Source organism: Bufo gargarizans, chromosome 3 (genome assembly GCF_014858855.1).
Source record: "Bufo gargarizans isolate SCDJY-AF-19 chromosome 3, ASM1485885v1, whole genome shotgun sequence".
NCBI lineage: Eukaryota > Metazoa > Chordata > Amphibia > Anura > Bufonidae > Bufo > Bufo gargarizans.
In genome coordinates this window covers 210,915-237,979 of record NC_058082.1, presented here as the reverse complement: position 1 = coordinate 237,979, position 27,065 = coordinate 210,915, and the positions used below count along the sequence as shown (strand labels likewise).

Below are 27,065 nucleotides of genomic sequence, written 5' to 3'. Positions count from 1 at the left end.
AGCGTTTTTGCTGAACCCTGCCGGAGCCAGTGAGGACGCCACTGTGAAAGTCGCCTTAGTATGCTATAGCGGTTTGTATTTTGGGTTAGAGTAATTATGTAATTATCTCACAGGACTGTGGACACTCCCTTTAAGAATATTGAAGGTTTTAGCATTCTGTGAAGGATAAAAGGCTGGTGTTAGTGTTGGTGCCTGAATACAGGACCACTGGTGATGGGCTGCAGCTGGTTCACTTTCCCGGGGCATCACTTCTCCTGCTGCTCCAATCCTCCCCGGGCACAGACTCCTTTTCGGGCCCAGCAGCACTAACCTCCTAACTCCATTCTGACCCAGCTTCTCATCTGACTCCCTCTCCTCCAACTCTTGCATCCGTACCATGTCACTGATGGTCGCTGCAGCTGTCGCTCCTCTTACTGGTCTCCTTTATTTCACATTGACAGACAGACTAGCCATCTTACGGCTGACATAAATAGGCCAACGGTTTCGACATGTAGGCGGGAAGGTTCCCCATGTGAATGGACACTAGGGCAAGACAATCTCTTCAGACTAGTCAGACAGAGGAATTTTGAACTTGGGAGGTAAGAGACACACGTACACCCGTACTGGGAACCATGAGCTTATCACTATACCTTCACTACTGTTGAGCGAATCGGAGTATCCGATGTGGATACAGGGAGAATTTCATTCACCGCGAAGCCAAATTTCCTGGTGCTTCGTGTTAATGAATCAATTTTCCCTGACATGGCAGTAAAAATAAAAATCACCTCATCCATTTGAGAGTGAAAAGGCCGCTGCGGGCATCTTGCTTAAAGATCCTACGCAAAATCTCGTGTGCAGTGACGTATGACGCCAGCCAGCGTGATAACGTCATCACACGCCGTGCACGATGACACAATGGATCTTCAAGCACGATGGCCACGGCCGCCTCTTCTTGCTTAAATGGATGAGGTTAGTGCAAGTTAATGTTTCAACTGATGAACCCGTGAGACGCCTTATTATTCATTTCAGATGCCGCGATCAGTGATGAACACGACATCTGAGGGGTTCAATGACGGGGGGCAGTGAAAACACCCTTCCCCGCCATTGTGCCCGCTACTTACAAAGAATCTTTTTGTAAAATTTGGTGAAGCAGCCGAATCAAATTAAGAGCTTTGCTCATCTCTAGAATTCCCACATCCACGTAATTCCTACATCCCGTTAACACTGCGCTCACACACATACGCGCTGTGACACCATGGTGTCTATGTCTCTGCTGCTGGAGGCAGGTCCTCCTTGAAGGACCATATCATTTGGACATAGTAAATCTTTTATAGAAGTATTTTAGAACATGCTTGACTTGGGTGTCTGCTCTCAAATCTTCCCTGCATTAGGTTTGATAAATCCGCCCAATTTTACCCCAAACGTCTACCATGTTACTCACCCTCCATTCTGCGAAGATACTTTGTGGATGGAGGTAACCCTGGTCATCGCTCGCTCCCAGAAGATCATTATTGCACAGGGCACAATGTTTCTCTGATCGCCAGTCATAATATACAAGAGCAAATGTTGGATCTTTGAGGCATTCTTGCATTCGCTTTTCCAGATGAATTAAGAAGAGTCGATGCCAGGTCGTGAATGCGGTGCTGCGGTGTGCACCGTCGATTCTAGAGGTTTCTGTTCCATTGATAAGGAATGACTTTGAAACGTAGTAATGACCAAAACACCACACGTCATAATAAGAGGCACTGAGGAACTCGAAGGTCCCGCTGCGTAAACGATCTCCTGCTCTGAGGATGTAATAGTCTGGATCAATTTCGTATTTGCAGAAATCCATTTGAGCCAAGAATAATTGTTGTTCAGTTTCACTCTTCTCTCGGAATTCGCTCCTGATGAGGATTCTTTGGTTTTCACAGTTATCTCCATAACGGTTACCAAAACATTTACCACAGTTGATGCCATAAAAGTTGTCTTTGCATTGACATATTGAACTGAAAAAACGTGCAGGGAAGTTTTCTCTCTCATCATTGAGATTATCTGGTGGTGGCAGTGACCGGCTAAGACTTGTAGACACACAACTGCCCCTATTCTCGCCCGATCCGCAAGGAGTTCCTTTGTACAGAGGACAGCAAGGGACCGGAAAGTTTTTGGTTCCCGGAGGGATACAAACTTTGGGGAAAATCTCAGCATCTGTAGCTACCAGGAAAAGCAGGAAGACACTAAGGAACAGCATCTCTGGATCCTCAGGATGATACGTCTGCTGGGAAGACAAAGACATGGAAGCGATGAGAAAAGTAATTGAACATGTGGAACCCTGATCTGAAGAAGACTAGTCCATTCCAAACCAACTCATAAGCTGTGCATCATGCAGTGCACCCTCATAATGTCCTGACTCAGGCTGTACTACTGTGCTCACGCTATGGAAGGGATGTAGCAGTACGGCACCAGAAACCATGACAAAAAGGACACATGAAGAAAATACAGTGGCTTGCAAAAGTTTGGGCGCCCCTGGTCAAAATTACTGTTACTGTAAATAGTTAAAAGCAAGTTGATAATGAAAATATCTCCAAAAAGCATAAAGTGACAGATGACACATTCCAATAGCATTTTAGGTAAAAACATATTTTTTTATTTCATTTTTTAAATTTTAAAAAAAGGAAGAGAGCTTGAAGCAGAACTTTGAGACCCTGCCTGGTTAGTACCTAGTTGCGCCCCCTTTGACAAGAATCACAGTTTGTAAACGCTTTTTGTAGCAACTAGAGTTGAGCAAACCCGAACTGTAAAGTTCAGGTTCGTACCGAACTTTAGGGTTTTCGGCACCCGGACCCAAACCCGAACATTCACATAAAAGTTCGGGTTTGGTGTTCGGCGACTTTTATGGTGCTTTTTGAAAGGCTGCAAAGCAGGCAATCAACAAGCGTCATACTACTTGCCCCAAGAGGCCATCACAGCCATGCCTACTATTGGCATGGCTGTGATTGGCCAGAGCACCATGTGACCCCGCCTCTATTTAAGCTGGAGTCACATAGCGCCGCCCGTCACTCTGCTCTGATTAGCGTAGGGAGAGGTTGCGGCTGCGACAGTAGGGCGAGATTAGGCAGATTAACTCCTCCAAAGGACTTCATTCAGAGATCGATCTGCAGCTGTGAGGGAGAGATCAGGGAGAAATCTTATCAAGAACTGCTTTATGGACTCAGCGATCTACAGAAAAAGTGTTTTGTGGGTGCAGTGCACAATGTTTTTAAGCCTGCCCTGAGCCAACTACTGCTGAAAGCAAACTTTTTTCCTTCAGTTAGTCAATATCAATACCTGATCGGCAGCCATTTTATGCAGCGATAGTGCAGCAGCACAGGCTATCTGCGGGTCTGCAAGTCCAGAAATACGGCTTTGAGACACTGGGGTTAAAAAAAAACCTCTGTTTCATATACTGCACATCTAGGATTATGGCTGCATAAGTGACTGTGAAATTTAGGCCAGAAGGACGGCTTTCTCATACTGGGGCATACTGGGGTGAAAAAAAACATCTGTTTCATATAGTGCACATCTAGGATTATAGGTGCATAAGGGACTGTTCATTTTAGGCCAGAAATACGGCTTTTTAGTTACTGGGGTGAAACAAACCCCTCTGTTTCATATACTGCACATCTGGGATAAGACGTGTATAAGTGACTGTCACATTGAGGCCACAAATACCGCTGTCATATAAAGTAAAAAAAAATAAAATGTAGTGCATTACCCTACATCAGGGTTTATATTGGCGGTTAATTATTTTTAAAAGACTTAAAGGGAGTCTTTCACCTAATCTGAGCGTTTTAGACCGCTCAGATCAGGTTATAGACTCTTTAACCCTCATTACGATCATACCTTTGTCTTATGTGTCCCTCGCCCAGATAATGAAAATAACACTTTTTAAACGTATGTAAATTACCTTCTGAAGGTGCCCAGGGGCGGCGTTACTGGGCGATGTGCCCAGAAAAACACACCTCCAGCCGGCGGACGTCACGAGCGGCACCAGAGGACGGCGGGCTGGGAACTGGCCCGCACCTGCGCACTGCTCTGCCCATTATGGGCAGATGAACAGCTTTTCATATTGCGCATGCGCCGGCCAACTAAGTACTTAGCCTGGCCGGCGCATGCGCAATATGAAAAGCTGTTCATCTGCCCATAATGGGCAGAGCAGTGCGCAGGTGCGGGCCAGTTCCCAGCCCGCCGTCCTCTGGTGCCGCTCGTGACGTCCGCCGGCTGGAGGTGTGTTTTTCTGGGCACATCGCCCAGTAACGCCGCCCCTGGGCACCTTCAGAAGGTAATTTACATACGTTTAAAAAGTGTTATTTTCATTATCTGGGCGAGGGACACATAAGACAAAGGTATGATCGTAATGAGGGTTAAAGAGTCTATAACCTGATCTGAGCGGTCTAAAACGCTCAGATTAGGTGAAAGACTCCCTTTAAGGCTCTTTCACACCTGCGTTGTTCTGTTCCGGCATAGAGTTCCGTCGTCGGGGCTCTATGCCGGAAGAATCCTGATCAGTTTTATCCTAATGCATTCTGAATGGAGTGAAATCCATTCAGGATGCATCAGGATGTCTTCAGTTCCGGACCGGAACGTTTTTTGGCCGGAGAAAATACCGCAGCATGCTGCGCTTTTTGCTCCGGCCAAAAATCCTGAAGACTTGCCGCAAGGCCGGATCCGGAATTAATGCCCATTGAAAGGCATTGATCCGGATCCGGCCTTAAGCTAAACGTTGTTTCGGTGCATTGCCGGATCCGACGTTTAGCTGTTTCTCAATGGTTACCATGGCTGCCGGGACGCTAAAGTCCTGGCAGCCATGGTAAAGTGTAGCGGGGAGCGGGGAGCAGCATACTTACCGTCCGTGCGGCTCCCGGGGCGCTCCAGAGTGACGTCAGGGCGCCCCAGGCGCATGGATCACGTGATCGCATGTACACGTCATCCATGCGCCTGGGGCGCTCTGACTTCACTCTGGAGCGCCCCGGGAGCCGCACGGACTGTAAGTATACCGCTCCCCCGCTCCCCGCTCCTACTATGGCAACCAGGACTTTAATAGCGTCCCGGCTGCCATAGTAACACTGAAAGCATTTTGAAGACGGATCCGTCTTCAAATGCTTTCAGTTTACTTGCGTTTTTCCGGATCCGGCGTGTAATTCCGGCAAGTGGAGTACACGCCGGATCCGGACAACGCAAGTGTGAAAGAGGCCTCAACCACTTTTTACTTTGCTTGGTGAACGCTATCTATGAGGCAAACATCTAGTAAGGGACGCGGACGTGGACATGGTCGTGGTGGTGGTGTTGGTGGAGCCTCTGGTGCAGTGAGAGGACGTGGCCGTTCTGCCACAGCTACGCGTCCTACTGAACCAACTACCTCAGGTCCCAGTAGCCGCCAGAATTTACAGCGATATTTGGTGGGGCCCAATGCCGTTCTAAGGATGGTAAGGCCTGAGCAGGTACAGGCATTAGTCAATTGGGTGGCCGACAGTGGATCCAGCACGTTCACATTATCTCCCACCCAGTCTTCTGCAGAAAGCGCACAGATGGCGCCTGAAAACCAACCCCATCAGTCTGTCACATCACCCCCATGCATACCAGGGAAACTGTCTCAGCCTCAAGTTATGCAGCAGTCTCTTATGCTGTTTGAAGACTCCGCTGGCAGGGTTTCCCAAGGGCATCCACCCTAGCCCTTCCCCAGCGGTGGAAGACATAGAATGCACTGACGCACAACCACTTATGCTTTCCTGATGATGAGGACATGGGAATACCACCTCAGCACTGTCTCTGATGATGACGGAACACAGGTGCCAACTGCTGCGTCTTTCTGCAGTGTGCAGACCTGAACAGGAGGTCAGGGATCAAGACTGGGTGGAAGACGATGCAGGGGACGATGAGGTCCTAGACCCCACATGGAATGAAGGTCGTGCCACTGACTTTCACAGTTCGGAGGAAGAGGCAGTGGTGAGACCGAGCCAACAGCGTAGCAAAAGAGGGAGCAGTGGGCAAAAGCAGAACACCCGCCGCCAAGAGACTCCGCCTGCTACTGACCGCCGCCATCTGGGACCGAGCACCCCAAAGGCAGCTTCAAGGAGTTCCCTGGCATGGCACTTCTTCAAACAATGTGCTGACGACAAGACCCGAGTGGTTTGCACGCTGTGCCATCAGAGCCTGAAGCGAGGCATTAACGTTCTGAACCTGAGCACAACCTGCATGACCAGGCACCTGCATGCAAAGCATGAACTGCAGTGGAGTAAACACCTTAAAACCAAGGAAGTCACTCAGGCTCCCCCTGCTACCTCTTCTGCTGCTGCCGCCTCGGCCTCTTCTGCTGCTGCCGCCTCGGCCTCTTCTGCTGCCGCCTCGGCCTCTTCTGCTGCTGCCGCCTCGGCCTATTCTGCTGCTGCCGCCTCGGCCTATTCTGCTGCTGCCGCCTCGGCCTCTTCCTCCGCCTCTGGAGGAACGTTGGCACCTGCCGCCCAGCAAACAGGGGATGTACCACCAACACCACCACCACCACCTCCGTCACCAAGCATCTCAACCATGTCACACGCCAGCGTTCAGCTCTCCATCTCACAAACATTTGAGAGAAAGCGTAAATTCCCACCTAGCCACCCTCGATCCCTGGCCCTGAATGCCAGCATTTCTAAACTACTGGCCTATGAAATGCTGTCATTCAGGCTGGTGGACACAGACAGCTTCAAACAGCTCATGTCGCTTGCTGTCCCACAGTATGTTGTTCCCAGCCGGCACTACTTCTCCAAGAGAGCCGTGCCTTCCCTGCACAACCAAGTATCCGATAAAATCAAGTGTGCACTGCGCAACGCCATCTGTGGCAAGGTCCACCTAACCACAGATACGTGGACCAGTAAGCACGGCCAGGGACGCTATATCTCCCTAACTGCACACTGGGTAAATGTAGTGGCAGCTGGGCCCCAGGCGGAGAGCTGTTTGGCGCACGTCCTTCCGCCGCCAAGGATCGCAGGGCAACATTCTTTGCCTCCTGTTGCCACCTCCTCCTACTCGGCTTCCTCCTCCTCTTCTTCCACCTGCTCATCCAGTCAGCCACACACCTTCACCACCAACTTCAGCACAGCCCGGGGTAAACGTCAGCAGGCCATTCTGAAACTCATATGTTTGGGGGACAGGCCCCACACCGCACAGGAGTTGTGGCGGGGTATAGAACAACAGACCGACGAGTGGTTGCTGCCGGTGAGCCTCAAGCCCGGCCTGGTGGTGTGTGATAATGGGCGAAATCTCGTTGCAGCTCTGGGACTAGCCGGTTTGACGCACATCCCTTGCTTGGCGCATGTGCTGAATTTGGTGGTGCAGAAGTTCATTCACAACTACCCCGACATGTCAGAGCTGCTGCATAAAGTGCGGGCCGTCTGTTCGCGCTTCCGGCGTTCACATCCTGCCGCTGCTCGCCTGTCTGCGCTACAGCGTAACTTCGGCCTTCCCGCTCACCGCCTCATATGCGACGTGCCCACCAGGTGGAACTCCACCTTGCACATGCTGGACAGACTGTGCGAGCAGCAGCAGGCCATAGTGGAGTTTCAGCTGCAGCGCGCACGGGTCAGTCGCACTACAGAACAGCACCACTTCACCACCAATGACTGGGCCTCCATGCGAGACCTGTGTGCCCTGTTGCGCTGTTTCGAGTACTCCACCAACATGGCCAGTGGCGATGACGCCGTTATCAGCGTTACAATACAACTTCTATGTCTCCTTGAGAAGCATGGTCACAGCAGGGTGGCACCCAACGCAGCTCGGGCCCATCACTGGAGGACGAGGAGGACGAGGAGGAGGTGGAGGAGGATGAAGATGAAGCATGGTCACAGCGGGGTGGCACCCAACGCAGCTCGGGCCCATCATTGGTGCGTGGCTGGGGGGAAAGGCAGGACGATGACGATACGCCTCCCACAGAGGACAGCTTGTCCTTACCCCTGGGCAGCCTGGCACACATGAGCGACTACATGCTGCAGTGCCTGCGCAACGACAGCAGAGTTGCCCACATTTTAACCTGTGCGGACTACTGGGTTGCCACCTTGCTGGATCCCCGGTACAAAGACAATGTGCCCACCTTACTTCCTGCACTGGAGCGTGATAGGAAGATGCGCGAGTACAAGCGCACGTTGGTAGACGCGCTACTGAGAGCATTCCCAAATGTCACAGGGGAACAAGTGGAAGCCCAAGGCCAAGGCAGAGGAGGAGCAAGAGGTCGCCAAGGCAGCTGTGTCACGGCCAGCTCCTCTGAGGGCAGGGTTAGCATGGCCGACATGTGGAAAAGATTTGTCAGCATGCCACAACAACCAGCACCACCGGCTGATATGGAACGTCTTAGCAGGAGGCAGCATTTCACCAACATGGTGGAGCAGTATGTGTGCACACGCCTACATGGACTGAATGACGGGTCTGCCCCCTTCAACTTCTGGGTCTCCAAATTGGGCACATGGCCTGAGCTTTGCAGTCGATGCATTGTCTGAACGTGTGTTTAGCACGGACAGGGGCGTCATCACAGACAAGCGCAGCCGCCTGTCCACAGCCAATGTGGACAAGGTGACGTTCATTAAAAGGAACCAGGCCTGGATCCCTCAGGACTTGTCCGTACCTTGTGCACAATAGACAGTTCTAACAGCCTCAACCATCCATCCTTGTACTCAAGTGAACTTATTCCTTTTTCTTTTTTATATATGTCCCAATATTTTTGGGGATACTCTTATGTAAAAATGCAAAATAACACACATCTGTGTTGGCTACCTATTCCTCCTTCGCCGCCGCTTCCACCTAGACCTCCACTTGAGCGTCATCCACTGCCTCCTCAACCACTTCCTCCTACATCATTCCTAATTATTATTTTTTAAGGTCTTTTATGTTTTTTTAAGTCATTTCCCTATCCACATTTGTTTGCAGAGCACTTGTCATGCTCTTAAGCACATTTTGAATGCCTTTTGCAGCCCTCTAGTTCTTTCCAGGACTATTTTAGAGCCATATTAGTGCCCAAAAGATCGGGTCCCCATTGACTTCAATGGGGTTCGGGTTCAAGTTCGGGTCAAGTTCGGGTCTCGAACCCAAACTTTTTTGTGAAAGTCGTCCGAACCTGCCGAACCCGAACATCCAGGTGTCCGCTCAACTCTAGTAGCAACCGAAGGATTCTTGTTTGAGGGATTTTCCTCCATTCTTCTTTGCAGACGTCTTCCAGTTCTGTTAAGTTTCCTGTGATGTCCTGCATGATCATGAGTGCCCTGTAACAACGGTTCACAAGGTTTACTAAATGCTGGCATAGCACATGGGTGCCCTGTAACTATGTGCTGTGCCAGGATTAGTGAGCGGAGCGGCTCCTGCCTGTGCCCCCCGAGGTTTACTAAATGCTGGTATAGCACATGGGTGCCCTGTAACAATGTTCTGTGCCAGGATTAGTGAGCGGAGCGGCTCCTGCCTGTGCCCCCCGAGGTTTACTAAATGCTGGCATAGCACATGGGTGCCCTGTAACAATGTGCTGTGCCAGGATTAGTGAGCGGAGCAGCTCCTGCCTGTGCCCCCCGAGGTTTACTAAATGCTGGTATAGCACATGGGTGCCCTGTAGAGTTGAGCGGACACCTGGATGTTCGGGTTCGAGAAGTTCGGCCGAACTTCCTGAAAATGTTCGGGTTCGGGATCCGAACTCGATCCGAACTTCGTCCCGAACCCCATTGAAGTCAATGGGGACCCGAACTTTTCGGCACTAAAAAGGCTGTAAAACAGCCCAGGAAAGGGCTAGAGGGCTGCAAAAGGCAGCAACATGTAGGTAAATCCCCTGCAAACAAATGTGGATAGGGAAATGAATAAAAATAAAAATTAAATAAATAAAAATTAACCAAAATCAATTGGAGAGAGGTCCCATAGCAGAGAATCTGGCTTCACGTCACCCACCACTGGAACAGTCCATTCTCAGATATTTAGGCCCCGGCACCCAGGCAGAGGAGAGAGGTCCCGTAACAGAGAATCTGGCTTCATGTCAGCAGAGAATCAGTCTTCACGTCAGCCACCAATGCAACAGTCCATTGTCATATATTTAGGCCCAGCACCCAGGCAGAGGAGAGAGGTCCCGTAACAGACAATCTGGCTTCATGTCAGCAGAGAATCAGTCTTCATGTAATAGCAGAGAATCAGGCTTCACATCACCCACCACTGGAACAGTCCATTTTCATAAATTTAGGCCCAGCACCCAGACAGAGGAGAGAGGTCCCGTAACAGAGAATCTGGCTTCATGTCACCAGAGAATCAGTCTTCATATCATAGCAGAGAATCAGGCTTCACGTCACCCACCACTGTAACAGTCCATTGTCATAAATTTAGGCCCAGCACCCAGACAGAGGAGAGAGGTCCCGTAACAGACAATCTGGCTTCATGTCACCAGAGAATCAGTCTTCATATCATAGCAGAGAATCAGGCTTCACGTCACCCACCACTGTAACAGTCCATTGTCATAAATTTAGGCCCAGCACCCAGACAGAGGAGAGAGGTCCCGTAACAGACAATCTGGCTTCATGTCACCAGAGAATCAGTCTTCATATCATAGCAGAGAATCAGGCTTCACGTCACCCACCACTGTAACAGTCCATTGTCATAAATTTAGGCCCAGCACCCAGGCAGAGGAGAGAGGTCCCGTAACAGAGAATCAGGCTTCACGTCACCCAACATTGGAACAGTCCATTGTCAGATATTTAGGCCCAGCACACAGGCAGAGGAGAGAGGTCCCGTAACAGAGGATCTGGCTTCATGTCATAGCAGAGAATCAGGCTTCCCGTCACCCAACACTGGAACAGTCCATTGGCATATATTTAGGCCCCGGCACCCAGACAGAGGAGAGGTTCATTCAACTTTGGGTAGCCTCGCAATATAATGGTAAAATGAAAATAAAAATAGGATTGAATGAGGAAGTGCCCTGGAGTCCAATAATATATGGTTAAGGGGAGGTAGTTAATGTCTAATCTGGCACAAGGGACGGACAGGTCCTGTGGGATCCATGCCTGGTTCATTTTTATGAACGTCAGCTTGTCCACATTGGCTGTAGACAGGCGGCTGCGTTTGTCTGTAATGACGCCCCCTGCCGTGCTGAATACACGTTCAGACAAAACGCTGGCCGCCGGGCAGGCCAGCACCTCCAAGGCATAAAAGGCTAGCTCTGGCCACGTGGACAATTTAGAGACCCAGAAGTTGAATGGGGCCGAACCATCAGTCAGTACGTGGAGGGGTGTGCACACGTACTGTTCCACCATGTTAGTGAAATGTTGCCTCCTGCTAACACGTTGCGTATCAGGTGGTGGTGCAGTTAGCTGTGGCGTGTTGACAAAAGTTTTCCACATCTCTGCCATGCTAACCCTGCCCTCAGAGGAGCTGGCCGTGACACAGCTGCCTTGGCGACATCTTGCTCCTCCTCTGCCTTGGCCTTGGGCTTCCACTTGTTCCCCTGTGACATTTGGGAATGCTCTCAGTAGCGCGTCTACCAACGTGCGCTTGTACTCGCGCATCTTCCTATCACGCTCCAGTGCAGGAAGTAAGGTGGGCACATTGTCTTTGTAGCATGGATCCAGCAGGGTGGCAACCCAGTAGTCCGCACAGGTTAAAATGTGGGCAACTCTGCTGTCGTTGCGCAGGCACTGCAGCATGTAGTCGCTCATGTGTGCCAGGCTGCCCAGGGGTAAGGACAAGCTGTCCTCTGTGGGAGGCGTATCGTCATCGTCCTGCCTTTCCCCCCAGCCACGCACCAGTGATGGACCCGAGCTGCGTTGGGTGCCACCCCGCTGTGACCATGCTTCATCCTCATCCTCCTCCACCTCCTCCTCATCCTCGTCCTCCTCGTCCTCCAGTAGTGGGCCCTGGCTGGCCACATTTGTACCTGGCCTCTGCTGTTGCAAAAAACCTCCCTCTGAGTCACTTCGAAGAGACTGGCCTGAAAGTGCTAAAAATGACCCCTCTTCCTCCTCCTCCTCCTCCTGGGCCACCTCCTCTTGCATCATCGCCCTAAGTGTTTTCTCAAGGAGACATAGAAGTGGTATTGTAACGCTGATAACGGCGTCATCGCCACTGGCCATGTTGGTGGAGTACTCGAAACAGCGCAACAGGGCACACAGGTCTCGCATGGAGGCCCAGTCATTGGTGGTGAAGTGGTGCTGTTCCGCAGTGCGACTGACCCGTGCGTGCTGCAGCTGAAACTCCACTATGGCCTGCTGCTGCTCGCACAGTCTGTCCAGCATGTGCAAGGTGGAGTTCACCTGGTGGGCACGTCGCATATGAGGCGGTGAGCGGGAAGGCCGAAGTTACGCTGTAGCGCAGACAGGCGAGCAGCGGCAGGATGTGAACGCCGGAAGCGCGCACAGACGGCCCGCACTTTATGCAGCAGCTCTGACATGTCGGGGTAGTTGTGAATGAACTTCTGCACCACCAAATTCAGCACATGCGCCAGGCAAGGGATGTGCGTCAAACTGGCTAGTCCCAGAGCTGCAACGAGATTTCGCCCATTATCACACACCACCAGGCCGGGCTTGAGGCTCACCGGCAGCAACCACTCGTCGGTCTGTTGTTCTATACCCCGCCACAACTCCTGCGCGGTGTGGGGCCTGTCCCCCAAACATATAAGTTTCAGAATGGCCTGCTGACGTTTACCCCGGGCTGTGCTGAAGTTGGTGGTGAAGGTGTGTGGCTGACTGGATGAGCAGGTGGAAGAAGAGGAGGAGGAAGCCGAGTAGGAGGAGGTGGCAGCACCGCCCGTCACTCTGCTGTTACTAGTGTAGGGAGAGGATGCTGCTGCTGTTACTAGTGTAGGGAGAGGATGCTGCTGCTGTTACTAGTGTAGGGAGAGGATGCTGCTGCTGTTACTAGTGTAGGGAGAGGATGCTGCTGCTGTTACTAGTGTAGGGAGAGGATGCTGCTGCTGTTACTAGTGTAGGGAGAGGATGCTGCTGCTGTTACTAGTGTAGGGAGAGGATGCAGCTGCTGTGAGGGAGAGAAAAGGACAGAATCTGTGATCAGAACTCGAATTGATCTCAGGGATCTACATAGACTTAGTTGTGTGGGTGCAGGGCACAATCTTTTTACCCTGCCCTCAGCCCAGTGACACAGAAAACTAACTTTTATCCGTCTGTTAGCTAGGTGGTGGCGGCGGCGGCGGCCATTTTATGCAAGCTCAGTGCACCAGCACTGCATCTGTGCATTTGTGATAGTCAAATCCAAGCTTGAAATACTGCACTAATAATCTGGTTTGAAAAAAAGACCCTACATCTGGGGCCTCTGCAGGATTAGTTAGTCTGCAATTTAAGCTAGAAATACAGCTATAATTTTCTGGGTTTTAAAAAACACCCTTTTTGGGCACAATACACAATTTTACAGCCCTTGCTGCATCTGCACGTGTGAAATTCAAACGTTGTCACGACCCTTGGTCATGGTCGTGACTCTTGTGGCCGCATGCAGTTGCCTGGTGTTGTGTTCAATCACAGGTGAGGGCTATTGTATGTTGCCTCACCTGTGGTTGCTGCTGGCGACATTGGGTATGTGGCAGCAGTGCAGCCTGAGCGGTGTTGGGCAGCTTGCTGCACTAGGCATGCGGTTGCACCTGGCAACCTCTCCTTATAGGTGTGCCTTTTATCAGTGTGCACGGGGTGTTATATGTGTTGTGTGCACTTCCCCTTTAAGTGGTGTTTTCCCTTCCCATGTGTTGGAAGGGTTAACTCCCTTTCTGTGTGTGAGACACTGGGTGTGTCTGTTGGAGTGTGGTGACCTCAGGCCTCCTTATATGTTGGTGTGGTGGAGCCTGAGGTCAGTTTTGAGTTTGCTTGTTGTCAGTCTGTGTTGGAGCTCGGCTCCCTGGCTGAATGTGTCCTGCTGTGTGAGCCACCCTTAGTTGTCATTGTTATTATTTGTGTCTGTTTCCTATACCCTTCCTCTCTGGTTTTGTTGTACGTCCAGTGTGGTGTGCCATGTCTGGTATTTGTGGTGTTATTACCAGCATGGCTGCTTGACGTGTCACTTTTGGTGTGTGTATGTTGCACTGGAGGGGTTTAAGCAATATGCAAGACTGTGTTCTTCCCTGCCTGGAACCTCCATGTTTCTTGTAGCCGCAGGGAGGTCTGGGTGTTGGTGCCGTCCTTCCATCTCGGCTGCGGCAGGTAAGAGTTGATAGCATTTGTGGTGTTGTTGTGCTATTTACCTGCCGTACTGTTTATAGTCTTGCACCCTGCCAGCTACTGGGCCTCTGGAGAACGCCTGTCATCCGTGTCATGGATGAACAGGCGTTCTCTGCCCTGTCACCAGCTGTAGGGCAGTGCAGGGATACTTAGACTTCTAGGCACGTGGGTATGAGTCCCCTTACCTTTGAAGAGGGCTCATACAGCTAGGAGACTAGGGCCTGTTGAGGGAATTCTTAGGAGGTCACCAGCTCCCTTTTCCCTGTTTTGTAGTCCGGTAGCTAAGGACATTGCGCGATGGGGGGGATTTCCCCACTCCCCGTCGTGACAAACGTTATATACAGCTGTCATATTCTGTCATTAAAAAAACACTCTTTTTGGGCAAAGAACTTAATATTGCATCCTTTTCTGCATCTGTCAGTGTGAGATACACCCTTTACATACTGTCGTTCTATTCTGCTATTAATTAAACACCCATTTAGGGCAAGATCCCAAATTTGAGAAATATGAGGAGGAGAGCGTCAAATAAGGGACGTGGCCCCGGTCGTGGTGCTGCTGGTGGAGCTCCTGTTGCAGGGAGAGGACGTGGTCGATCTGTGCCAGCTACACGCACAAGTCAAACCCCTTCCTCAGGTGCGAGTAGGCGACAGAACCTGCAGCGGTATTTGGTCGGGCCTAATGCGGCTCTACGAATGGTGAGGCCTGAACAAGTACAGGCGATAGTAGATTGGGTTGCTGACAGTGGCTCCAGTTCCTTCACATTGTCTCCCACCCAGTCTCCTGCTGAAAGACCACAGATGGCACCTGCAGCCGATGTCCATCAGTCTTTCACATCACCCCCTTGCAAATCAGCCAAGCAGTCTGAGCCCCAAGTCATGCAGCAGTCTCTTCTGCTTTTTGATGACTCTGTTAGCAGGGTTTCCTGCAGCGTCCCACTCAGGACACGTGGGAACTGCAAAATTACTGTGAAACGGCATTATCATATTGCATGTCAATTTTGTATTAGAACACCTGTTGTATCCCTGTCCATAGGCTGGTCTGGTGTAATTTATACATCCGACCACTAGATGGGGATAGTACTTAGGTCATATATATATATACCTAGGTCAGGCCTAGTAGGATAGGTTAGTTGAGAGATGGTTCTAAAGTCATTAGGAGGTTAGTGAAGAGCAGAGTCAGTGGTTACTTTGGGGCTACACACCACAGATTAGTGGGTGAAGCCAAATGCAGAAATGAGGTAGAGCCAAGGTATGAGGCGCAGGAGAGCGTTTTCCTCCTGTGACCTTCTTAGATCCTAGATCCTGAAACCAGAGGATAGCGTTTTCGTCCCTGGAAGAAGTTAACCAAGCTAAAGGGAGACATTAGTGATAACAGCCATAACTAAAGACTTAATAGGCACCTTTGCACATGGTGGAGGACAATCTAGCTACAGGCAGCCTCACCATATATATTGAAGAATACAGATAAGCTACCTGTTCAAGGGCTTGGAAGATACAGAAACAAAAGGACTAAGCATACCAAATAAGCAGACTGTATTCTGTCTGGATGTAAATGCTGCAACTGGAACCAACATCAGTAAAAGTTGTGAGTTGTATCCTACCACTGTCTACTTCATTCTTACAATTGGTTGTACCACCATTACCGGTACTGGCTTCACGACAAACACCATCAAGGGACTCAGCCACAACAAGCACCCCTAACATCAAGGGCACCTCAACCACCATCTTGGCTGATGCTTCCTACCACAGAGCGTGCCCCAGAGGATTTCGTGCTGTCCACCTCAACAGGGAAGGCTTTCTGCTAACCGGGAGTAACCTGATGAACTGTGTGTTATTATTTGGCCCCTCATCGGCCCACCGTGCACCTCACGTGTTGCCCCTGCGCTACTGGCTGGCTGCATATCTTTTCTTGGCGTCACGAACAGGATATTAACCTCTGCGCCATATTGAGAGACTGTCGCATGTGAATAAGCCCCTTACTTTGTTGAGAGACTTTTGCTTATTGCGCACTGTATTGGGCTGTTTAAACTGTTTGTAAATTGCATGGAGGTGCTATACTAGTCAACTCATCAGCATAAAAATCACAGTGTTAAAAGTTAGAAAAGCAGACATTTGTGTGTCACTAAAACGGCTTGCTGTCATTTAATAGACTGTTTCTATGCATTTAAGATGGCCGCTGGAGTTCTTGTTTGAAAAAAAATACTGCGCCATCACTGTGGATAAGTTAGTGACACCCCCTGAAGAGAGGGAAAATCTAGTGCTGCCCTTTATGCAAAAATTGTCTGGTCAAGCCCATCCTACCTTTACTGTATCAACTCTGAGAGGCCGAACCTATATGCAAATGCAGCACCGCCTTCTTTACCCAATAAAGAGTTCTATCATAAAAACAAAATGGGTGGAACCATCTGTGCCCACCAATTGAATGTTGCAACAGAAACACAGCCACCTATGAATATATTAATGCACAAAAGACTGCTCCATTATTAGTGTCACCATCCACCAAACCCCAGTGGGATACTGACCAGTGTTGCTCCGGACACCCGATTCCCTGAGACCGCCCCTTGTATGGTGGATAATGGTTGCATCGCTCCTGTCAGTCATACAGATCTGGGAGGCGGGCCTAGCACTCAGGAAGAGCGTGACGTGCGTGCACACGTTGAAAAGAGAGATGCTGATTGCTGCATGGAGAGAGGAGTGTATTGCCGAAGCAGTATGGCGGAGAAGCGAGAGAGCGCTGCTCAAGAGATTGGATCCGGACGGGACCTTGTGACATGGACCCCTACGCCTATTACTTCACAACTGCAGGTTTGAGTCCAAGACTTGTGGGACCGCCACTGGAGGGAACGCAGTGTGGATCGCAACACTGAATCGTCGGATTACAGTGCAGGTCAGCACGTAGTCGCGAAACCGGCCTCAGAAGTATGCCAAAAGGTCCGGTCTGGTTGCTGATACCTCCGCCATAGCGTGGCCCACTACTGAACAGACAGCACTTTGGGCTAAGTTGTCCACGGAGATTAAGTCAGCTCGACTCCCGCGCACCCACGCTTGTAAAAAGTATAATGAGGGTCTAACTTGTAAGTTACTGGCGGAACCTGTAAAGGACGTTCCGGTTCCAGTGCGGAAATTGGGCCGAGTTCTCGACTTTTGCAAGCAGCGAGGATTTGGATTTATTCGCGATATGGACACCAACCGTGATTATTATGTAAATCGCCATTCCGTGAAGAGGAAGGAGCTCCCTGCTTGGCTACATAGCCTATATGTTAATGAGGTGGTTGCGTTAACCCCTGCAGAAGGTACACGTGGACCTTATGCTACTGCAGTACGTCAGCCAGGACAGCCCACGGAGACCCAGGAGCTTGCCAAAGACTCTGAGTCTGAGGAGGATCTAGAGCAGGAACCTTCTACCGCCCCTGTGCGGCCTGCTGCAAAGTATGTGCCACCCAGCACTCAAAACCAGTATGCCACAGGATTTGCAGGTACCAACATTCTATGGCAACCCACCATTGTTACCAAAGACCCTGTCAGTGAACCTAAACCCCAGAGGGAACGGGTTAGGAGAAGAAGGCCCGAACCAAAAAGCCTCAGTACAGCTGTAGAGGACCGTGCAGTTCTATTTCAGCAACTGGCGGTACAGCAGCATCAGGGATTCCCTATCCAACCTGTAAAGGTGAACCAGCCAATTCTTCATTAATGAAAGATCCACCGGAGGAATCAAACCCTGTAACCAGGACTGACCCTGAAATTGGGCTGGATTGCAAGATTTAAAAAGAATATAACCAGAAAGCTCAGCGGCTCAACCTCTCACCATATGAATAAGGTGCTCACCTACAAGTCCCCCCTTCAGGACCAAAGTTAATGCGTAAATACCAAAAGCAAAGAAGGGGCACATTCAAAAGGGACACATTCAAAAGGGGCACACTCAAAAGGGACACACTCAAAAGGGGCACATTCAAAAGGGACACACTCAAAAGGGACACATTCAAAAGGGACACACTCAAAAGGGACACACTTGAAGGATCAATGATGCACAATTTATTCAACCTAAAAAAAATCCCCTAAAATCGAATATACATAAAATGTAGGCTCGATATACATAAATAACCGCTATACTAATAGGAATGAGTCCCGTATATCGGTGCAGCCGTCCCAAGGTAACTCCTATATCATATATACCGGTGTGCTGCCGCGTTGATCAATGAATAAATGAGTCCATATACGCCAATTGTACGGTACTAGATATATATATATGTTTTATCTATGGCGATATTGTGACTTTGTGTATAAGATGATCGCTATACTAGGCGGTTAGGGAGTACGATAGGAAGAAGAAATAAGATCCTGGTCCACTCCGGAGATTAGTAAAGGCATGACAGTGTGAAGCATTATGGGAGCAGGTGTCCCATATATAAGAGAGAGGATACGCTCACTCTATTGGCCACTGAGGAAGAGGTATAGTACCTCGAAACGCGTCTGGCGTAAGGAGTGAGCGTTGCATGGAAATCAGCAATAAGAAAAGAAAGGAGAATCATCTCGGTCCGGAGTCTGAGTAAGCGCCGGTCGCCTACTAGTGACGTCATCTCAGCTTCACCCGGTCTCCTAAGTAACCAGGTCACGTGGGACCACACAAATATTTACACAGCACTCCTTAAGTGAGGATAATTAATGGTTTTATTTCAGCCGGAGTAAGTGGTATATCAGTTGCAACGTTTCGGGCTAACAATTGCCCTTCATCAGGCTCTCTGAAGACCACAGTGTGCTTACGGCCGGGGCCGGTGTGCGGCCTCCTGCAATCAGCGCTGCAAAGAGGCCGTGAAGACGGGTAAGACCCAGCTCCTGGGGAGCATCCATTCTGGCATCCTAAATGTACCAGGTGACTTTTTGCTGTGCCACCAACTGTTACCAGTGCCGCATACATCAATTGGACTCCTACGGTGGCCGACCAGAAGGTATTGGCACATAGTCCCACACAGCTTTAACCATTACATCTGCATGAATTTGGCTGTGGCATATTGATATATATGCCATATTCCTAGTACCGTACAATTGGCGTATATGGGACTAATTTATTCATTGATCAACGCGGCAGCACGCCGGTATATATGATATAGGAGTTACCTTGGGACGGGTGCACCGATATGCGGGACTCATTCCTATTAGTATAGAGGTCATTTATGTATATCAAGCCTACATTTTATGTATATTCAATTTTAGGGGATATGTTTTTAGGTTGAATAAATTGTGCATCATTGATCCTTCAAGTGTGTCTCTTTTGAGTGTGCCCCTTTTGAGTGTGCCCCTTTTGAGTGTGCCCCTTTTGAGTGTGCCCCTTTTGAGTGTGCCCCTTTTGAGTGTGTCTCTTTTGAGTGTGCCCCTTTTGAGTGTGCCCCTTTTGAGTGTGGCCCTTTTGAGTGTGGCCCTTTTGAGTGTGGCCCTTCTTTGCTTTTGGTATTAAAGATAAAAAAGAGCAGCCCCCTATCTTTGAAAAGGTGAAAAAGGAACATAATTTGCCATCCACACCTAAACAGCGGATAACGGAGGGACAGCCAGAAGGATCTTCCCCTGATTCCTGGGATTCTGGAAGTCCAATCCCTACGGATGTGTCATCTTGTTCAGATCCCTACAATTAAAGTGGGCCGTTATGGAATCACTTATATGGAGCAGGAGCTGCCATTTGTTGGAGAGGACTTCTCTGTGTTCTATTAGCAAGGGCTCCATCATGGACTCCACCTGAATCCAAAGAAGAATCACAGTTGCACTTTATTTATGTTTTATGCTATTTAACCCCTTTTTGCCCCATTTTCAGGTTATCAAGGGACTATGTTGATGTGACGTTTAAAGTATTCTACCCAGAAAGACTTTTCTGTGCTCATCCTTTTTATACAAAATGTTTGCACTTTAAAAAGTTTTATACATGTTTTATACCCCATTTTAGGTATGGACTCTGTCTTTTGAACCATATCATGGACTTTATTGCCCTCACGTGAGATCATAATTTAATCACCAATTTTGGCCGTAACACATCTACCATGAAAAATAAAAAGTGTATGTAATATATTTTATATATTTGCCTAATAAAGTATTTTTGTGCATAACCCTTTATTTGCAGGAGGTTATTGAAGAGTCATGATAATGCATTGCAATGTTTATATTCACATGTGTATATTTGGTGTATTTCAGGACACGGCTTAGAGATCCACAGCTTCAGATATTACCAACGTTGAGGGCGACTTATATTTTACCATGGGGGTATGCAGCATCCCACTCAGGACACGTGGGAACTGCAAAATTACTGTTAAACGGCATTATCCTATTGCATGTCAATTTTGTATTACAACACCTGTTGTATCCCTGTCCATAGGCTGGTCTGGTGTAATTTATACATCCCACCACTAGATGGGGATAGTACTTAGGTCATATATATATATACTTAGGTCAGGCCTAGTAGGATAGGTTAGTTGAGAGATGGTTCTAAAGTCATTAGGAGGTTAGTGAAGAGCAGAGTCAGTGGTTACTTTGGGGCTACACACCACAGATTAGTGGGTGAAGCCAAATGCAGAAATGTGGTAGAGCCAAGGTATGAGGCGCAGGAGAGCGTTTTCCTCCTGTGACCTTCTTAGATCCTAGATCCTGAAACCAGAGGATAGCGTTTTCGTCCCTGGAAGAAGTTAGCCAAGCTAAAGGGAGACATTAGTGATAACAGCCATAACTAAAGACTTAATGGGCACCTTTGCACATGGTGGAGGACAATCTAGCTACAGGCAGCCTCACCATATATATTGAAGAATACAGATTAGCTACCTGTTCAAGGGCTTGGAAGATACAGAAACAAAAGGACTAAGCATACCAAATAAGCATTACAGGCTACCTTACCAAATACTATGGACCTGAAGCAGAGTCACCTACCAGAATTACTTCTACAGAACCTTCAAGCTAAGCTAAACCCAGCCAAACCTATTAACAGTGGATCAACAGAATTCCTCTAAATTGCAGAAGACTGTATTCTGTCTGGATGTAAATGATGCAACTGGAACCAACATCAGTAAAAGTTGTGAGTTGCATCTTACCACTGTCTACCTCATTCTTACCATTGGTTGTACCACCATTAACGGTACTGGCGTCACGACAAACACCATCAAGGGACTCAGCCGCAACAAGAACCCTAAGCACCCCTAACATCAAGGGCACCTCGACCTCCATCTTGGCTGATGCTTCCTTACCACAGAGCGTGCCCCGGAGGATTTCGTGCTGTCCACCTCAACACTGTGCTGCCAGCCCAGCGAGGCTTCTGCTAACCGTGAGTAAACTGATGAACTGTGTGTTATTATTTGGCCCCTCACGTGTTGCCCCTACGCTACTGGCTGGCTGCATTCCCAGGGCCATCCACCTAGCCCTGCCCCAGAAGTGGAAGAGATTGAGTGCACCGACGCCCAACCACTTATCTTTCAAGATGAGTACATGGGAGACTGTTGGTAGTAACAAAGGGATAGGGAGGGAAAGGGGGCACCCCCTACCCACACTGGCCCGCACTTACAAACCGTTCCCCCCAAATAAGGAGACTGACCACATACTTTCTTTTAACTTCTTTATTGCTGGGTGGTAGTCAGCCACAGCTATATTTTTATTCAGAAAACGGCAACCGTATAAAAACCGTGCGATCTTCCAGCCGCTGGACTCCCAACGGGCAGTTCCGCCAAACCCTTCATTAACAACTTTTCATTCGCAGTAACTTGCCGCCAGCTGTGACTTATAAAATTCTTCCGAAGCATGCCTACTGCCCCACTTCAGGGCATAACACTCTGCCAAACATAAAATAACCTGAAACCTTCAAATATAACAACCAAAAGGGAAGGGAGGGGCACCGCGCTTCCGATGAAGAGGGAGAGAATAGGCGGGACCAGCCCCTAAGTACCCTCCTGCTGCCCGCCTCCACTTCCTGCCACCTAGATTTAACCCCTACCTAAATCCTTAACCCCTTAAACTCTGCACCAGGGCCAGTAAGTGCCCTATAAGAAAACTAGAAAGGGGGGGGCAAAGGGGACCCCCAGTCCCTGTCTACTCTCTATAAACAGTCGGGTAGCCACCAGGACCACCACAGCACATCTCGGTTGATGACGAAACACAGGTGCCAACTGCTGGGGCTATCTGCAGTGTGCAGACCGACAAGGAGGGCAGGGGTGAAGACTGGGTGGAAGATGATGTGGAGGACAATGAGGTCCTCGACCCCACATGGAATCAAGGTCATGTGAGTGAACTATGTAGTTCGGAGGAAGAGGCGGTGGTCACACAGAGCCACCAGCACAGCAGAAGAGGGAGCAGGGTGCAAAACTGGAGCGGCCGTCCTCTAGACAGTACGTCTCCTACTGCCTACCGCAGCAAGGGACCGAGCACACCAAAGCCAGCTCCAAGGAGTTCCCTGGCTTGGCAGTTCTTCAGACAATGGGCTGATGACAAGACACGAGTGGTTTTCACGCTGTGCAATCAGAGCCTGAAGCAAGGCATAAACGTTCTCAACCTGAGCACAACCTGCATGACCAGGCATCTAAGTGCAAAGCACGAGCTGCAGTGGAGTAGACACCTCAAAAAACAAGAAAGGTCTCTGGCTCCCCCTGCTTCCTCTTCTGCTGCAGTCTCGGCCTCTTCATTGACCTCTGGAGTGACAGTGCCACCTGCCACCCCGCAAACAGAGGATCTGCCAGCAACACCAACACCTGGGTCACCAAGCATCTCCACAATGTCCCATGGAAGCGTTCAGCTCTTCATCTCTCAAACGCTGGAGAGGAAGAGGAAGTACCCCCCTACCCACCCGCGATCCCTGGCCCTGAATGCCAGCATTTCTAAATTACTGGCCTTTGAAATGCTGTCATTCCGTCTGGTGGAGACGGAGAGTTTTAAAAACCTTATGGCGGTGGCTGTCCCACAGTACGTCGTGCCCAGTCGCCACTACTTTTCCAGGTGAGCCATCCCTTCCCTGCACAACCAAGTAGAGGACAAAATCAGGTGTGCAATGCGCAACGCCATCTGTGGCAAGGTGCACCTGACTACGGATACGTGGACCAGTAAGCACGGTCAGGGCCGTTATATCTCCATAACAGCACACTGGGTAAATGCAGTGGCGGCTGGGCCTGAGGCGGATAGCAGTTTGGCGCATGTCCTTCCACCACCAAGGATTGCAGGGCGCTTCAGTTTGCCTCCTGTTGCTTCCTCCTCCTACTCCGCTTCCTCATCCTTTACCGGCTCTTCATCCGGTCAGCGTAACACCTTCACCACCAACTTCAGCACAGCCAGGGGGAAACGACAGCAGGCAGTTTTAAAACGTATCTGTTTGGGGGACAAACCCCACACCGCGCACAGGGCCGTCTTTACCAAGGGGCAAAAGGGGCAGCTGCCCTGGGCCCAGTTGCTCCTGGGGGGCCCAAGGCAGCTGCCTCTTGAGCCCTGCTAGCTACTGCCCCGGGTGTCAGGCTGTCGGCTACACAGGCATCATGATCGTACTGTGTTAATGATCTTAATTCTAGGACCTTAATGAGTTGTGATCTAGGACCTTAAAGACATCATCACCATGTGACCAGTAACCTAGCAATTATGGCTATGAGGTCATCACAGGTCCTATCAGGAGTGTTGCAGAAGTTAACTGTGGAACTTTGTTGTGTAAAGATTACATCAGAAAAAGGTGACAGGGGCTGTTATGTTAATATACTGTAAACTACTGTATAGTGGGGTGCTGTATACTGTGTGGTGGGCTGTATATTGTGTGGTGGGCTGTATACTGTGGGGGGGGGCTGTATACTGTGTGGGGGCCTGTATACTGTGTGGTGGGCTGTATACTGTGTGGTGGGCTGTATACTGTGTGGTGGGCTGTATATTGTGTAATGGTCCTGGCTTGTTTCAATATTTATAACTTTTTTATTTTTCCGTCTATATAGCTGTGTGAGGGCTGTTTTTTTGCATGAAAAGTTGTAGTTTTTAATTGCGCCATTTTGGGGTAGACATAACTTTATGATTAACTTTTATTAACTCTTACTGGGAGGGAGATGGGAAAAACAACAATGCTGCCACTGTGTTTTTACGTTATAACTTTTACGTCGTTCTTTTTTCAGCATAAGTAACACAATATCTTTATTCTCTGCGTCAGTACGATTACAATGATACTGTAACGGACCGTTTCAGCAGACAAGGGGTTAAGATCCGTTTAGGCGATATGCCCCTTTCTGAGAGACAGGCACAGCTACTGCAGAACACCAAACTCCCGAACTGGGTACAAAATAGCACTCCAAACTGGAACCTCGCGAATAGCTGCTAGCAGACGAACAGGAAAAGCATACAATCAGCTTACACTCCTGGCAATCAGTCTCTAACAGCATACAGGGAATCCCCCCAATAACGAGACAAGGCTCCGTGTTGCGGGTCAAGCAGTGGTCTGAATTTCTGGCACACCCAGCCTGGTTTTTATTACAGTTGTTTGCAAATACAGGACAGATACAACACATCCCCACAATGCATCATGGTTTCCTCCTCTCTGTCCCGGAGACAACCGAGGGCAATCCAATTATCTCTCAGGACAAAGGGAGATCGCCAATGCACATGTGGAGACAACAAGACAGACATCACCATTTAAACACACAATGGGACAATAGAAACACACCCACACAAAATCCTCCCCTCTGCCGGTGATGATTATTGAACACAAGGGCGAATATAATTATCAAAGGCAGAGAAATACAGTTTTATAAAACATATCACAGGAACACCTGATGGGCAAGGCAGGAGATGTGTGGCCATTTAGGGGTAGTGGTAGTAGTAGTAGTAGCAGCAGTCCAGCATGGAACCTGATGCGCAAGGCAGAAGATGTGCGGCAGCATAGAGGTAGTAGTAGTGGCAGAACAGTATGGAACCTGATGGGCAAGGCAGGAGATGTGTGGCCATGTAGGGGTAGCGGTAGTAGCAGTACGGTATGGAACCTGATGGGCAAGGCTGGAGATGTGTGGCCATGTAGGGGTAGTGGTAGTAGCAGTATGGTATGGAACCTGATGGGCAAGGCAGGAGATGTGTGGCCATGTAGGGGTAGTGGTAGTAGCAGTATGGTATTGAACCTGATGGGCAAGATAGGAGATAACAGGCTGTGTAGGGAATGTATAAAAAATGCGCAGTTGAACATTTTTTTTTTACTGTAGAAGGTTTGCAACAGGTTATTGAAAAAAAATGTGTAAATGCACAATATCCAGTGTAATTATGATGCTTAAGACATCATCAGCCCGTATATTGTTTTATTTATAGTAATTGGGCTACTAACTAGCTCCTGTAATTCAAAAATGAGTATCGTCTCTTTAAAAACTGATGTGCAGTGCAGCAGAGTCTGTATCCCAACACACAGTACACTAACTGCCCTCGTCCTGTCCCCAATGATAAAACCTGTGTGTCTACTCAGTAATTCCAATCAACCTCCAATCCCTGCAGGACCCTACACTGGCCGTCTTGTCCCTGCAGGACCCTACACTGGCCGTCTTGTCCCTGCAGGACCCTACACTGGCCGTCTTGTCCCTGCAGGACCCTACACTGGCCGTCTTGTCCCTGCAGGACCCTACACTGGCCGTCTTCCGTCTTGTCCCTGCAGGACCCTACATTTGCCGTCTTGTCCCTGCAGGACCCTACGCTGGCCGTCTTGTCCCTGCAGGACCCTACGCTGGCCGTCTTGTCCCTGCAGGACCCTACGCTGGCCGTCTTGTCCCTGCAGGACCCTACGCTGGCCGTCTTGTCCCTGCAGGACCCTACGCTGGCCGTCTTGTCCCTGCAGGACCCTACGCTGGCCGTCTTGTCCCTGCAGGACCCTACGCTGGCCGTCTTGTCCCTGCAGGACCCTACGCTGGCCGTCTTGTCCCTGCAGGACCCTACGCTGGACGTCTTGTCCCTGCAGGACCCTACGCTGGCCGTCTTGTCCCTGCAGGACCCTACGCTGGCCGTCTTGTCCCTGCAGGACCCTACGCTGGCCGTCTTGTCCCTGCAGGACCCTACGCTGGCCGTCTTGTCCCTGCAGGACCCTACGCTGGCCGTCTTGTCCCTGCAGGACCCTACGCTGGCCGTCTTGTCCCTGCAGGACCCTACGCTGTCCGTCTTGTCCCTGCAGGACCCTACATTGGCCGTCTTGTCCCTGCAGGACCCTACACTGGCCGTCTTGTCCCTGCAGGACCCTACGCTGGCCGTCTTGTCCCTGCAGGACCCTACGCTGTCCGTCTTGTCCCTGCAGGACCCTACGCTGTCCGTCTTGTCCCTGCAGGACCCTACGTTGGCCGTCTTGTCCCTGCAGGACCCTACACTGGCCGTCTTGTCCCTGCAGGACCCTACGCTGGCCGTCTTGTCCCTGCAGGACCCTACGCTGTCCGTCTTGTCCCTGCAGGACCCTACGCTGTCCGTCTTGTCCCTGCAGGACCCTACACTGGCCGTCTTGTCCCTGCAGGACCCTACGCTGTCCGTCTTGTCCCTGCAGGACCCTACATTGGCCGTCTTGTCCCTGCAGGACCCTACGCTGGCCGTCTTGTCCCTGCAGGACCCTACGCTGGCCGTCTTGTCCCTGCAGGACCCTACGCTGGCCGTCTTGTCCCTGCAGGACCCTACGCTGTCCGTCTTGTCCCTGCAGGACCCTACATTGGCCGTCTTGTCCCTGCAGGACCCTACACTGGCCGTCTTGTCCCTGCAGGACCATACGCTGTCCGTCTTGTCCCTGCATGACCCTACATTGGCCGTCTTGTCCCTGCAGGACCCTACGCTGTCCGTCTTGTCCCTGCAGGACCCTACATTGGCCGTCTTGTCCCTGCAGGACCCTACACTGGCCGTCTTGTCCCTGCAGGACCCTACACTGGCCGTCTTGTCCCTGCAGGACCCTACACTGGCCGTCTTGTCCCTGCAGGACCCTACACTGGCCGTCTTG

General features: G+C 50.1%; 1 protein-coding gene across 1 annotated transcript in view; it reads right to left on the bottom strand.

Annotated features, from left to right (window-relative positions):
* Window positions 1-27,065, bottom strand: part of LOC122932707 (tyrosinase-like) — a 105,830-nt gene that overhangs the window by 63,307 nt on the left and 15,458 nt on the right. The window contains exon 2 of the mRNA XM_044287283.1: window positions 1,421-2,233. Coding sequence (XP_044143218.1) covers window positions 1,421-2,209 — 789 coding nt within the window. The 5' untranslated portion in view covers window positions 2,210-2,233. The remainder of the gene's footprint in view (window positions 1-1,420; window positions 2,234-27,065) is intronic.